The sequence below is a fragment of the Urocitellus parryii genome, chromosome 15 (assembly GCF_045843805.1).
Source record: "Urocitellus parryii isolate mUroPar1 chromosome 15, mUroPar1.hap1, whole genome shotgun sequence".
NCBI classification, from domain to species: Eukaryota; Metazoa; Chordata; class Mammalia; order Rodentia; family Sciuridae; genus Urocitellus; species Urocitellus parryii.
Window position 1 is genome coordinate 10,560,036 of NC_135545.1, and position 15,098 is coordinate 10,575,133.

General features: G+C 44.1%; 1 protein-coding gene across 2 annotated transcripts; it reads left to right on the plus strand.

Annotated features, from left to right (window-relative positions):
• Positions 1 to 768: 768 nt before the first annotated feature.
• Positions 769 to 11,809, plus strand: Znf235 (zinc finger protein 235). 2 transcript variants are annotated; one of them, XM_026403731.2, is made up of 5 exons: positions 843 to 1,046; positions 2,455 to 2,503; positions 4,450 to 4,576; positions 5,421 to 5,504; positions 9,386 to 11,809. In XM_026403731.2, exons 1-5 carry the CDS (start codon positions 940 to 942, stop codon positions 11,299 to 11,301), a joined length of 2,283 nt encoding a protein of 760 aa, XP_026259516.2. In that variant the 5' UTR covers positions 843 to 939; the 3' UTR covers positions 11,302 to 11,809. The 2 variants fall into 2 exon arrangements, with proteins under 2 accessions (XP_026259517.2, XP_026259516.2); XM_026403732.2 differs by lacking the exon at positions 4,450 to 4,576 and having other exon boundaries at positions 769 to 1,046.
• The last annotated feature ends 3,289 nt before the right edge of the window (positions 11,810 to 15,098 follow it).

Genomic DNA, 15,098 nt, shown 5'->3' on the forward strand with positions numbered 1-15,098 from the left:
AGTGGACCTGACAAATGATATCTGGGCTCAGGAGAGCGCTAAAATATTAACAGACTGGGCCTTAAGATTTCTTGCTCAAAAAAATCTTCCCTATTTCCATCAATCCTGGACTGTATCCTCCAGTTCCTCATGCAATCCTAATCAAATCCCCCACTCAAAAGACCCACCTTAACTCAAAAAATTTTCAATAATTTCCAATCTTACATTGGCAGCCCCGACACTTAGCCGTGTCACCATGCCAATGCTGGGGAGGTGGTGCTCTCTTAATACAGGAGATGATTCCTTGCGCCTTGATCTTATCAACGGGTTGTAATGTTGGTCTTTGGGGAGCCGGTATTCAGCACGAGTGTTCTTTTTTTTTTTTTTTTTTTTTTTTTTTTTAGTACGAGTGTTCTTGCCTTCGGAGTCCAGCGCAGCTCAGCCTGCCATTCAAGTTTCTCATTCCCGTTTGCTTCCCCTAAAAACCGTGGATTTGAAACTGACTTTCATCATGTCAGCTTTGCTCTTCTCCCTCCCGCTCTCTCTTCCTTCCTCCTCAGTATAGGGGTGGAACAGGAGCACTCTACCAGCCCTTTCTAGTTTTAATTTCACAGTCTTGCCATGCCATCCAGGCTGGCCTTGAACTTGCAGTCCTGCCTCAGCTTTGGAGTAGCTGGGATTATTACCTCCACACACACAACTGTTTTCGCATGAGCTTTAAGAAACGGACAACAAAAAGGAATCAGCCAGAGACGTGAATAACCCCAAACCCAACTCGCTTGAGTCAAACAATACCCGTAAGGCGCAGCGCTGTGCTGCCAATGTTCTGGGAAGTATAGTTCTGGAGGAGCGTGATGCCAGGCATTCCGCTTAGGGATTCTGGGAAGTGTAGTTCCGGAAATACGTTTTCCAAGAACTTCCGCTTTGGGATTCTGGGAAGTGTAGTTCTGGAGGTGTGTGATGCTGGTTGCTTCTGCTTCTGGGAAATGGAGTCCAGGGACTGTGGGCGGGAGGAGGCACTTCCGCTCCCAGAAGGCGAGGTCGGTTCCGCGATTGCTCTGGGGGAGGTGAGCCAGCCGCCGGTCCCTGCGACCTCTCGGAGCCCTCTCAGTCTGGGCTTGAGGCCAGGGGTGACCTGGTCCGCGGCCTGGATAAAAGAAGCCAGCAGGGAGGGCGGGGTTGGGAAGCGGCGGCGCTTTACGTCCTCGGGGGCAGAGCTTCCCGTGTTGGGGGTGGGCTTGTGCATGCATCAGTTTGAGGGTCTTCTGTGCCCTCTGCTGCCACAAACCGCCTCACCCACACCGCCGGACGTGCTTGTTCCTTGCAGTAAAGTGCTGGGCAAGTTAATCTCGTCTTGTCTCAGTTTCCTTATGGCTTTAAAGGTTAAAAGCCTGCCCAGTGGTGTTTTGCAAGAGTTCAGTGAATTTTTTTACGTATATAAAATGCTTAAAAACATTTTCATGTTGCATGCTCTCCCTCTGTTGTAATACTCAGAGTGGTTCCGGTTTGGAAATTCCTCTGAGTCCAGGATGGAGTGGGAGCTCCACGTGCAGAGCCACTGTTCGCTTTCAGATCCTTGCCAGATATGGGGTTCTGGGTTTCCCGATCTCATTTTAAGGAGTAGCGGATTGCTTCCAGTAGGAGCATGGAGAATGCCCTCTGTGTTTAACGAGACAGAGAAACTGTCATGCTCTGATCTCCGCTTTGCGAGGTGACTCCTTTAATAAGTGTTACAAAACACCATTTCTTAGAGAGTTTTAAGTTTTCATTGATCATTACCTTCATGCAGATGAAAAGAGACTTTGGTGAGGTTCTTCCAGCTTAATAACTTGCAAGGAGTTTTACCTATTAGAGGTAAAAAAAAAAAAATGTTGACAATTTAGTTACTATTATTGATGGAACAAATTGTGAGACAACTGGCCACAATTACAGACTTTTCTGAGGGTAGTGATTACTCACATGACAGTGATCACTCAATTCTGAGTTTCCTTAAAGATTCACTTTTTGAAAAGCACACTGCCATGGGCAGTTTTATGAAGCATAATAGTGCTTGCTTGTCTGAAGCTATAGGAAATAGCATCTGAGTATTATTATCCCTATTTACAGGTGTACAGGTGACCGAGGTGAGGCACAGAGACATTCATAACTTGCTTAAGCTTTACACTGCTGTCTGTAGAAGATAAGTACAAATGTCAGAATTTGAACCCATTATGTTACCCTGTGTATCTGCTTCCCATTTTTTGATACCCAGGTTCAGAGGTGCTCAGCATGCTAGGAACCGCATCTGGGTTAGGACTGTAATATGGATGGTTAATGAGCAAAGGCAACTGTCCGTAGCTGGCTCCTGGCTCCTGTTCTCTTCACTAACCTATGTGCAACTGTGTCCCCTGCGGAAAGGGGCACTTCTTTCTCACATGAAGTGCTTGTGAACTAACTGCACCCCAGCACTCTCTCATGATGTCTTTCCTTTTGCAGAACTCTGCCTTTTCCCAGAAGGAAGAGGAGAACAATGACCAAGATCCAGGTCAGTGGGGTTGGCCTTTCTGTTTGTTAAAATGACATCTCCTTTCACAAAGATCAGACATACTTTTTATCTTGTTTGGGAAGGGTCAGAGAGCACCAGGCACACTTGAGGGATTGTTATATGCCAGGATCCTGCCTTTTATTTCCAAATATTAGTGTAAAAACTAACAGGTTTTTTTCCAAATGAAAAGCAATTCCTACTGAAGTCCACTCTGGGTCCAGCTGACATGTTCATGGCCTAAGCCAGGTGTTTCAGATGTTCTTTTCTGGTGAATGAAGAACCAGAAGAAATGGGAGTTCTCCATTCAGGAACCTAAGGCCATACTGCATGTGTGCCTGGCACATCCACATGGACAAAGGGCTCCAAATGTAGCATTGCCCTTCACCTGGTCCCCTTTCTTACTGCCTTGCTCAGGTGTCACACTGGTCATTTATTACGTAGGTGCTGAGAATCCCAAAACAAATGCAGAAATAAGCAAAATCTTTAGAAATTTCCATGAAGAAAAGCACTATATACAAAGTTATGGGACAAGTAATAAATAGGGATGGAAATGTGAAATTGTACATGCCTGAAAGAGGTTTAATATTCTTGGTAGGAATCTTCCTGATGCACAATATACTCCAGAATGACTGAGCAAAGTAGATGAATAGACAATATGTGAACAAGTCTTTTTTTAATTAAATAAATGGAAGTTTTTAAAAAGAATTGTTTTATCACTTACCAAATTACCCAACATTTAAAAAATGAGGTAATGTTCAGTTTGGGCCAGAATCGAGAAGCTGCAGGATTTATGATCTCTGTACAGGATAAGTTATTTGGGAAAATTGCTGTTATATTAGCAAAATAAAAGTGCAATTTTTTTTTGACAGTGCAGTTACCACTCTTTGGAACTTATTCTAAAGAAATAACAAGACAAGTTTGGCTGAGACCTATGTAAAAACCTGATTTTGTAGAATCATTTATAGTTTTTAAATTTTAAGTTTTCAAATTGTACATTATCTGGAATGACAAAATACACACAAAGTCATCAGTTTTATGTGCAACAATGAATATGATGAAATGGATGAAAATGATAATACTGATGATTGACATTACATCAGGAATTCCCCTAAGTCCTTCACATGGGTTCACTCATCCCTTCAGGGGCCTAATGATGTAGGTACTGTTCTACAGATGAGCAAACTGAAGTATCTCAATATTTTAAAAACTTCTCAGAGTTAGATGACTTGTCCAAGTCACAAAGCAAATAGAGGACAGAGCCTTTGAATGTGAGCTGAGGCAGTAGGTTTCCAGAGCCTGTGCTCTTGACCTTGGTCCTGAATGCAGCTGCAGTTGACAGATATAGCCTGTTCCTGGGAAGACAGAACTAGTCACACACCTGCCCCAGAGGGTTACAGAGTGCCTGTTAGATTGGCAACAAAAGAGTGATAAGGTTGACTGTCCTTTATCCAAAATACTTGGGACCAGATTTCAAAGATTTTTGGAATATCTGCATAGATTTCTCTGGTTGAGCATCTAATAAAAAATCCAGAGTACTCCAAAATCTAAAACTTTTTAAGTAATGTTGTTGCTTGGAAAATGTCAGATTTCAGAGCATTTGGGATTGTGGGATGTGGTGTGTTCAACCTGTACTGCCCAGAGAGAGAAGGAAATAGTTCCTATCAGATGCTGTTGGTACAAAATATACACAAACTTTTTGACAAGATTTGGTACTCTGATTGTAACATGTAGGGACATCATGATTTACCAAAGGCAGTTATTGTAGGGACTTAACTATGTGAAGGGCAACAAGTTACATGTACCAGGAGTTTTCTTTTTTACCTGACAACCCCCAGCCTTTTGGGTTTGATTGTGGAAGGAAAATAACAGGAACTCACTTAAAGTGTTTCTCAGGTCCCAGTGGCCAGTGGGTGTAAGATTGAGGGTACACGTGCTTGATGTTATAGGAGGCAGTAACATTCAAGGACGTGGCTGTGGTCTTCAGCGAGGAGGAGCTGAGGCTGCTGGACTCTGCCCAGAGGAAGCTGTACCGAGATGTGACGCTGGAGAACTTCAGGAACCTGCTCTCAGTGGGTGAGGACAGGTGCCTGTGTAATTGGCATCAACCCTTTGAGCAGGGTTCTCCATCTTGGCACTGTTGATATTTGGGGCTGGATAATTCTTTGTTGTGGGGGTGAGCCTGTGCACTTTAGACTATTTAGTAGCATCTCTGACCTCTGCCCATGATAGTTTAAAGAGTAGAACTCCTCAGAAATCAGTTTTCCAGTTCTTTTGGAAAGTAGAGATAAGGTATTGCTGATGTTTGTTCTAAGGCAAACTTATCTTTTATAAATGAATTAGAAATGAGCAGTTGAGCTTAGGCTGCTTCTGGGTCTTTATTTCTTATCGATGGATCATGAAATTTAGTGAGTTGTGTCACATTTGTGTAATGAGAGGGTAACAGTGTCGGAGCTCCTTGGCGAGAATGCAGCATGTTGTAGCAATAACTGTAGATGCCAGCAGTAGGGGACACAGGGCTGACAGGGAAGTGATGGAAAGAGGCCCAGGGCAGGGGTTATGGCTCAGTGGTAGAGCGCTCGACTAGCACATGTGAGGCCCTGGGTTCGATCCTCAGCACCACATAAAAATAAATAATAAAATAAAGGTATTGTGTACAACCCCAAAAGTAAATATTGAAAAAAGAGAGAGAGGAAAAGAGACAGGCACTGGTTAGAAACTGAGCATTAATTCTTTTTTCTCAACAGTGTGTATAAAGTATTTCTAATGATGATAAATATTTCTTACCCTGTGTCGTGATAGAAATGTTTGATAGATGCTGCTGAGAGGTGGGCAGGCAGAGCCTACAGTGTAGGATCAGAAACAGAATTTTTCAGAACTTTTTGCCTTAAATATTTTCACTTAAATCATCTTTTCACAGGACATCAGTCCTTCAAACCAGATGTGATATCCCAGTTGGAGCGAGAGGAAAAGCTCTGGATGAAGGAGATCCACACTCACCCAGGTAGGCTCTCAGATGCGAGCTGCAGCTGGAGTCATGGTGGGCCCATGTTCTGCCTCCATTTGGTATGCTTTCTTCTCTAAACTCCACCCGAGAGACCTTAAACCTGTCACACTACACCACTCTCCTCTTCAGACCCCCAAAGGCTCTCATTCCACCAGTAAGATCCAGCCTTTGTACGGGGCTTGTACGGCCATGGAAGATTTGCTCATTCCCATTACTTTACCATTCTCCATTTTCCTCCTGTGATCTCCCTCCTTGTTTATCTCTGCTGCCCTTGTTGGTTCAGATATGATCATTATGGTTCTGCATCAGAGCCTTTCCTTTTTCTCTGGCTAGAATGTGTTTATCCAATAAACCTCCAACCCCTCTTTCTGTCCCTCCCTCCCTCCCTCCCTCCTTCCCTCCTTCCCTCCTTCTTTCCTCTACTGAGGATTGAACCCAGGGGTGCTCCACCATTGAGCTACACCCCCAGCCCTATTTGTATTTTGAGACAGCGTCTCCCTATATTGCCCAGGCTGGCCTTGAACTTGTGATCTCCTGCTTCAGCCCCTTTCTTATTTCATTGGTATCTGCTCAGAAGTCTTCATGAGAGGCCTGCGCTGATCAGCCTGCTAAAAGTGCTATCTTCCCTCCCTCTCCATGGCAGCTTGCCTCAGGTTGTGTCTAAGCACTGTGCCACCAAACTAGTTAACATATTTGTTTTTAGTCATAAAATATATCACATAAGCTTGAGCATTTTAACCATTTTTCGGCATACTGTTGCACTAAGTACATTCACATTATTGTGCAGCCATGATAACATCCATCTCCAGAACTTTCCACTGTTGCAGACTGAAATTCTGTACCCATTAAGCAATGACTCCCTGTTCTTCCTATCCCTCCAGCCCCTATTCTGCCTTCTACCTCTATTAATTTGGCTACTCCGAGTACTTCATGTAAGTGGAATCATGTATTTGTCCTTCTGTGTCTTTTTTCAGTATGTTATCCCCAGGGTTCATCTATGTTGTAGCATGCACTGGAATTTCCTTCTTAAGGCAAAGTAACATTCAACTGTGGTCTGTACCGCATTTTCTTTTCCCATCCACCTGATGGACATTTGGGTTGTTTTCACCTTTGGTCTCTTGTTGAATAATGCTGCTATGAACGTTGGTATACATGTCTGTTTACCTTCCTGCCTGCCTTTCTTGTACGTTGATAACCAAGAAGCAGAATTGCTAGGTCTTATGATAAGTCTGTGTTTAATTGTGAGAAATAGTTAGTTTTCCCCAACAGCTGCCTCTTTTTACATTGCTACACCAGTGCACAGGGATTCTGATTTCTCCACATCCTTGCCAATACTTGTTTTATTTTTAAATAATCATCCCAATGGGGTCAAGTGGTATCTCATTGGGGTTTTGAGTTGCATTTCCCTAATGATTACTGATATTGAGCATCTCATGCTTATTGGACTTGTGTGTTTCTTCTTTGGAGAAATGTCTATTCTAGTCCTTTGCCTATTTATTTTTAAATCTTTCTTTTTTTATTGGTGTTAAGTTTTAGGAGTTCTCTGGTTTTTTTTTTTAATTGAGTTCTGTTTTAGACTGGATTTTAATCCCTTATCATATACATGATTTGCAGATCTTTTCTCTTGTTGTGTTTGTTGCCTTTTTAACTATTTTGGTAGTGGTTTTTGAACAAAAGTTTTAATTTTTGTGGACTCCAGTTTTTTTTCTTTTGTTGACCCTGTGTTTTGTTTTCATATCCAAAAAATTGTTTGTAAATCCAAGGTTGTGAGGCTATTTCCATGTTTTCTTCTAAGAGTGGTACAGTTTTAAATCTACATTTAGGTCTTTGCATTTTGAGTTGACTTTTGTACATGGTATAAGATAGGTTTTTTGATTTGTGTTGTTTTGCAAAAGCACTTTACCCCTAGGCTTATCTTCATTTTTTGCATGTGAATTTCCAGTTACTGCACAACCATTTACTGAATTTGTTGAAAGAAAAAATTGTCCTTTTGCCATTTATTTGTCCTACCAACTTTATCAAACACCATTTGACGGAAAGTGTGAGGCCTGTTTCTAGGCTCTTATCTCATTAGTTAGTAGGTGTTTTTGTATGTGTGTGTGGGAAGGTATACCAGGGGTGAAACCCAGAGGTGCTTAACCACTGAACCACATCCCCTGCTCTTTTTATTTTGAGACAGGGTCTTGCAAAGTTGCGGAGGCTGGCTTTGAACTTGCGATTCTCCTGCCTCAGTGTCCCAAGCTGCTGGGATTACAGGTGTGCGCCACCGTACCTTGTCTTTATGTATTTATGTCTTTATGCTAGTACTACATTTTGATTATGATAGTTTTGGAACCAGGAAGTATGCATTCTTTCTTCTTTTTAAAATTGTTTTGCTATTTAGGTTCCTTGAGAGTCCATAAAAAATTTTAGGGTGAGTTTATTTCTGCAGGTAAAAAATGTGATTTTAGTGAGGATTTTTATAGGGATCTCATGCAATGTGCAGATTACTTTGAGTAGAAGTGATAATATTAAATCTAATCTATGAAAATGAGAGGTCTTTCCATTTGTTGATGTCTTTCTTAATCTCTTTCATCAAGTAGTTTCTGGTGTACAAGTCTCTTACCTCCTTAGTTAATTCTTGTGTATTTTATTCTTTTTGATGCCATTGTAAATGAGATTTTTTTTTTGGTATAGTTTGTTGTTATAATGTAGAAACAGCTGTTTTAGGGTGTTTTGTGTCCTGCTACTTTGTTAAATTGATTTATTCTATCAGCTTGTGCATGTGTGTAATCTTTATGATTTTCTACATATATCATCTATAAACAGTAAAAAATTTACTTCTTCCTTTCTAATTTAGACACCTTTTTTGTTTTCTTGCCTAACTACTGTGGTCATATTACATTCAATGTAGAAAGCATGCATCCTTGCCTTGTACTGATCCTAGGGGAAAAGCTTTTATTCTTTCAACATTGAATATGTTTGCTGTGGGTTTTTCATTTATAACTTTTATTATGTTGAGGTGGTTCTGTTCCTGATTTGTTAAATGTTTTTATCATGAAAGGATTTTTAATTTTGTTATGTATTTTTTCCCACATCAATTTAGAGGATCATATAGTTTTCCCCCTTTGTTCTGTTCATTTTGTATATTACGTTGATTTTCATGTTAAACCATCATTACATTCCATGAGTAAATCCCATTGTTGTTTCTGGGCACGTGTAGAGACTGAATGTGTGTGTGTGTGTGTGTGTGTGTGTGTGTGTGTGCATTCTTCCAACTCCTCCACACACTGGGAAATTAGATCTTGAGAACCAGAGTCAGATCCCATGTCAGGGCCTGAAGGGTTCTGTCAACACATCGCCTCTGTTCCCTCTCTGGGCCTCTAGGTCCCCCTGCAACTATCCTGGCCAGTGCTCACTGTGCTTTCTCATGCATTTTCTCATCCTTAATCTGCATTGGACCCAACAGACCAGCCTTCATGTATCTCACATGGATATTAGAGTAACTTCTCTGCTCCCTCCAGTTTGGGGGTAGGTACTGGATCCCTGCTTCCTTCACCATGACACACAATAAATAAGAATGCATTGAGAAGTAGCTCTGTAAACTGGAAAATGGGAAAGGCACACACAGGTGCAGAGAAGCACATGCTCAGAGGAGAGGAAAACTCAGGTCTGGCCCCTGGCTGACCATGGATCTCATGCCATTTTAAGTGTGGTTCCTTCTTGATTCAGCATTCTCCTTATCTCTGTGGGCCTTTGTTTTCCAGAGCGCCTATAACGTGACTGCAGCAAGTCTTCAGTGTTTTCATGTTCACAGCGGGGAAAGAGGGCTCGGAGCTCCCCAGGCCCCATCATTGCTGCTGGCACTTTCTGTCTTTAACTCCTCTTTGCCCTTTCAGGAGGCAGGAATCAAAGCAGGGTGGAGAGTCGTCATGAAGCAGGACTGAAGTGCCTTTCCTTGGGAGAGCTTTCATGCTGGCAAATCGAGAGACATGTTGTGAACGGACTGACTGAAAGTCAAGACTGCAGGATAGACAGTCAAGGGAGGTGCTGTCAGTTCCCCAAGCAGTGCGGGGTCTCCTGCCACGTGGGAGTGGGAGAGCCCGTCCAGGAAGCTCGGGAGGATGGCTCTCTTGTGAATCTCCTTGGGGATCATCCCATTATTGAAAACCAGGGTTTTCCAACTGGAAGAGCTCAGAGTTCTTGGAGTAAACTATGTTGCAGTGAGGCACAGAACCATCAGAAAAGTTGTAAACAGATGAAAAACAAACTGTGTCTGTTTGCCCCCCATGTTGACGTTTTTGGTTGCAGTTCACACCACCACAGTGATGCGGGGCAGGACAGGGCGAAGGCTTCCCCTCTGACCGAGCATAGCCTTCACCCAGGGCCGAAAACTCAGCAGACTGCTGGACATGGGGAAGCCTCTAGGGACAGTCCCAGTCCTGGGCGTCAGCAGGTTCTCTGTGGAAAGAAGCCTCTGGCACGCAGCGTTCATGGGGCCGACCCCTCGGGCGCTCCTGCGCTGCAGACCATTCACACGGGAAAGAAGCGCTACTGGTGTCATGAGTGTGGCAAGGGCTTCAGCCAGAGCTCCAACCTGCAGACCCATCAGCGGGTCCACACTGGGGAGAAGCCCTACACTTGCCCCGAGTGTGGCAAGAGCTTTAACCAGAGCTCACACCTGTACGCCCACTTGCCTATCCACACGGGAGAGAAGCCCTACCGGTGTGAGAGCTGCGGGAAGGGCTTCAGCCGCAGCACGGACCTCAACATCCACTGCCGCGTCCACACCGGGGAGAAGCCGTACAAGTGTGAGGTGTGCGGGAAGGGCTTCACCCAGAGGTCCCACCTCCAGGCCCACGAGAGGATCCACACAGGGGAGAAGCCATATAAATGCGGGGACTGCGGGAAGCGCTTCAGCTGTAGCTCCAACCTTCACACCCACCAGCGGGTGCACACGGAAGAAAAGCCCTACAGGTGCGAGCAGTGCGGCAAGTGCTTCAGCCTGAGCTTCAACCTCCACAGCCATCAGCGCGTCCACACCGGGGAGAAGCCGTACAAATGCGACGAGTGCGGCAAGGGCTTCAGCTCAGCCTCAAGTTTCCAGAGCCACCAGAGGGTCCACACAGGAGAGAGGCCATTCCGCTGCAACGTGTGTGGGAAGGGCTTCAGCCAGAGCTCTTATTTCCAGGCCCACCAGCGGGTGCACACTGGAGAGAAGCCGTACAAGTGCGAGGTGTGTGGGAAGCGCTTCAACTGGAGCCTGAACCTGCACAATCATCAGCGCGTCCACACCGGGGAGAAGCCCTATAAGTGTGAGGAGTGTGGCAAGGGCTTCAGCCAGGCCTCCAACCTTCAGGCCCACCAGAGCGTGCACACTGGGGAAAAGCCCTTCAAGTGCGTGGCGTGTCAGAAGCGGTTCAGCCAGGCCTCGCACCTGCAGGCCCACCAGAGAGTCCACACCGGAGAGAAGCCCTACAAATGCGACACCTGCGGCAAGGCCTTCAGCCAGAGGTCAAACCTCCAAGTCCACCAGATAATCCACACAGGAGAGAAGCCCTTTAAGTGCGAGGAGTGCGGGAAGGAGTTCAGCTGGAGCGCGGGGCTCAGCGCCCACCAGAGAGTGCACACGGGAGAGAAGCCCTACACCTGCCAGCAGTGCGGGAAGGGCTTCAGCCAGGCCTCCCACTTCCACACGCACCAGAGGGTCCACACGGGCGAGAGGCCGTACATCTGCCACGTCTGCTGCAAGGGCTTCAGCCAGAGGTCTCACCTTGTCTACCACCAGAGGGTCCACGCTGGAGGGAGTCTGTAGAGGAGACAAGGTGGTGTCACCCTCAGGTGGCTCCTTCAGAACAGAAGCTTCGAAGAATCTTCACAGGAAAGCAGCTCTCTAAAATGCCATTTTAAGGAGTCAGGCAATAAATTCTTTACAAATGTTAGAGTTAGCAGATGAAGAAACACTTCTATAGATAAGATCAGTGTTTAAACCAGCGTTCCAAAGTGTCACCATTTGTGACAAAGAATCTTGATGTTTGATAGTCTTCTAGGAAAGAGATTCATGAATGAGGATTATGGGTAGGACTTTGATAAAAGAATGATGATTGACAAAATTTGATGTCAACTAAAGTGTAACTTCCACATGGGAAGACCTTCTCCCCAGATCTCTGCCATGCAGAGCTGTGGTTGGCTCCAATAGGAGAAAAATTTATTTGAAAAGTTGGTCCCTGTCCTAAATTCATACTAATTTATATGCATAAGGACTCCTATAAATAGCCTTAATAATAGTTTCCAGAACTGTTGAAGTACAGAGTGTTATTTAATATCACCATCCACAGGACAAATGTAGACCAGCCTCGCGACTGCCCCCCTCCAACATCCAGCCTCAGTTCTTTGTTCAGTGTGTCAGTTTTGTACAGTATAAATTTTAGTGACATTTGTATTTTATAGACTAAAAAATGCTTTTAATTTAATCTAACAAGACATGACAATTTACATGATCGGAAGTGTGGGGCACTAATTTATCAAGGTAGAGCTTGACTCTTAACTCCTTGAATAGTAGTTACTGATGACAAAAAGTTTCTAAGTAAACTTGAATTTTTAATTGGCTTCTTCTCATTATTTCCATCCAGGCTTAGGTCAGCTCCTGTTTCTGTGTAGTTCTTGATCGGGGCCCTGAGGCTTTGGTAGTGGTTTAGTCTCTTCTTTCTGCTCTATAGGATTCCTGAGACTGGGTAATCGATAAGGAGCAGATTCCTTAGAGTTCTGGAGTCTAGGAAATCCAAGATCCAGGGACCAGCATGTGGCGAGGGCTTCTGAGTGCATCCTCTCAGCAGTAGGAGGGTAGGAGAGGGGATGTGGGCCACTCCCAGGACATAACAGCTTGGATCTGTTTGTGACTCGATCACCTCCTAAAGGCTCCTCTCACCACTTGTATTAGGGATTAGGATTTCAAGACAGACTCTAGGGGACATGTTCAAACCATAGCCGGCAAATTTTTATTAAATGTAATGAGTTCGGTGGATTTCCATTTCCACATTTTCACAGCATTCTGTGTGCACTTGTCACTATGAGTGAACAACGTAAGTTTTGAAAGACTGGGTGGCCAGTATGTACCAAAAAGCCCTTTTTGCTTAAGAGATTGTTCACAAAGATATCCTGAGTTTTTTAAAGTAGGGCAGTAGTAAATGGTTTGGATAAATCTTGTGTGTTAATTGCAGCCATTAAAGACAATGACATGAAAAGAACACAGGTTATTAATGAGAAAGGTTATAGCCTCCCTGGTGTGATCCAGTCAGTGGAAATGTGTGTCACTGAAGGTGATTGAGGGCACGAGGAGAATGTGCAGAAGAACATGTATCAACTTGCTAACAGTGGCTTACTCTGGCAGGGGGCAGTGGGATGATTTTTGTCTAACTTCAAAAACTTGTTTACAGTAAACTATTAGCAGTTTTACCAAAGCTGTGAAACCAAATAATGCAAAAAGGACAATCTCTTTCAGCAAAATCTTAGTTTTGTTACTTTACCTCATGGCATGTAAACCTGTGCTACAGGGGTCCATAAGAAAATGTTTATTGTAGGTATGAGCAAACTTTCCATCCATCGATTGGATTGCCAGCACTCCTGCAGCAGAATACTGTGCAGAAGGAAGTCACAGAAGGTAAATTTATGATTACTGACATTGGTAGATACCCAGAATATGTTTAGAAAAATAGTCAGAGACAGGATCTTGTATGATCATGTGCATATGTGAGTGCACATCTATATACAAACACACAATATATATGATCTTGATACTTTTAAAGGTAATAGTATTTTCTTTTACTTGTAATTTCTAAATATGCTTTAAAAACTTTTATGAACATAGAAGACTCAAGAATTATACAAAGAATTCCATATATTTTTGGAGTCTAGCATAACTGCAGTCAGACATATTGATTCACATGTTGAGTGTCTGAGCTCAAAGGACTCTTTTTGATGCAGGGGACACAAGACTAAATCAATCAGAGTCACTCCAAGTGAATTTGGGCTGACTAAATAAAGACACACACACAGAAAGTACCTTTTTCTTTGGGTTCAGTGACCGCTCCTCAGCCACAGCTCCCACAAGGGGGGCAAGGCAGGCAAGAAAGAGAGGGAGCACGCCTCAAACCCGAGTTTTATTGGAGAGAAGCCATTCAAATGAGGCAAGGGGTAGGGTTACAACAAACAGTGGGTGTAATCCAGCCCCATCAGGGGACGCCCACCCCTGGAGTTGCTCCTCTCTTATCTGAGCGGAGGTAAGGCCCAATTGCAGAGCAGTGGGTGCAATACCAGTTCAGTAGCTCTTTACGCTGGACTTAAAGGTATCTACAAAGTTCCTGTCCAGAGCGGCTCCCCACATTTTGGTGTTGCATCACACAACTAAAGTGAATTTGGGGAATAATAAAGACAGACGGAAAGTACCTTTTCTTTGGGTTCAGGGACCGCTCCTCAGTTGCAGCTCCCACAAGGTGGGGAAAGGCAGGCGAGAAAGACCAAGGAGCACCAGCACATGCTGAACGCTTCTATTGGGGAGAAGCCATTCAAATGAGGCAAGGGGTCAGGTTTCAGGGTTGAGTCTAGCTTCATGAGGCCTTGCTGTCAGCAGGTTGACTGACATCTAGGAAGGCCACAACCATCTCATGAGCTATGTGGGGGTCATGGCAGAGCAAGTAAAAAGACCAGAGCAAGGCCCCCAAAACAGAGGGGCAACCTTGGTTCAGTCCACTTTGTGTGCTCAGTGCCCATAGTTCACACACACACACACACACACACACACACACACACGGCCCATGGCTGGCTTGCCACAGCCCCACATTCTCATTGCCCAAAGCTACGGTGCACTCAATACCCACATGGCAGCTCCAGACATTTTGGTATTTTTCAGAAAGTCTATCATGTGGCATCTGCAGCGTTGACTTCACAGTAACTGGACATCACACTGTGACCCAAAGCCACAAAGCTTTCCTGAAGAAAGCTCACACAAATACTGTGGCCTTTTCTATTTGTCCTTGGAAGATACCGCTTCTGCCTCAGCCAGTGCACTATGGGGTCATAAGGAGGAGAAATTCCATACACATTATAGGACCACTATGGGTTGATGATAATGTTTCCTATTCTGAGTTTATTCAAATTAGACAAGTGCCCCATATGTGCACAGCACTGTTTTAGGATCTGATCTAGATTGTCCACACCCTGCAATTTAGTTTTCATGTTTGTCTTTCATCTGGATCAGTACCATAGCTTTTTGGTCTTTCATGAAGTGGACATTGCTGAAGAGTACAGGCTAGTTATTCTGAAGAACATCCCTAAATTTGGGTTTGAGTCTTCATGATTAGATACAAGGTAAGCGTGTGTAGCCCAAGTAACCCATGAATGATGTGTCACAACAGGAAATGTGTTGGCTTCATCGGTGATCCTAGTTTTGATGACTTGAATAAACTGGTGACTGCCAGGTTTCTCCGTTCCTGTTTTGTCTTTGAAAGTAGTATTTTATGGGGAGATCTCTGTATTTTGTAACTACCCCATTAGTTTTTGTCTTAGTGTTTGCTGATTCTTGCCTGAATCAATTATTATTGTGAAGACTACAAG

Excerpts from the sequence above, each read along its gene's own strand:
- Znf235 (XM_026403731.2), top strand. The coding sequence starts at position 940 with ATGCTGGTTGCTTCTGCTTCTGGGAAATGGAGTCCAGGGACTGTGGGC. Across the intron at positions 1,047-2,454 it reads CCGCGATTGCTCTGGGGGAG|AACTCTGCCTTTTCCCAGAA; the intron begins GTGAGCCAGCCG and ends TTCCTTTTGCAG. Across the intron at positions 5,505-9,385 it reads GGAGATCCACACTCACCCAG|GAGGCAGGAATCAAAGCAGG; the intron begins GTAGGCTCTCAG and ends TTGCCCTTTCAG.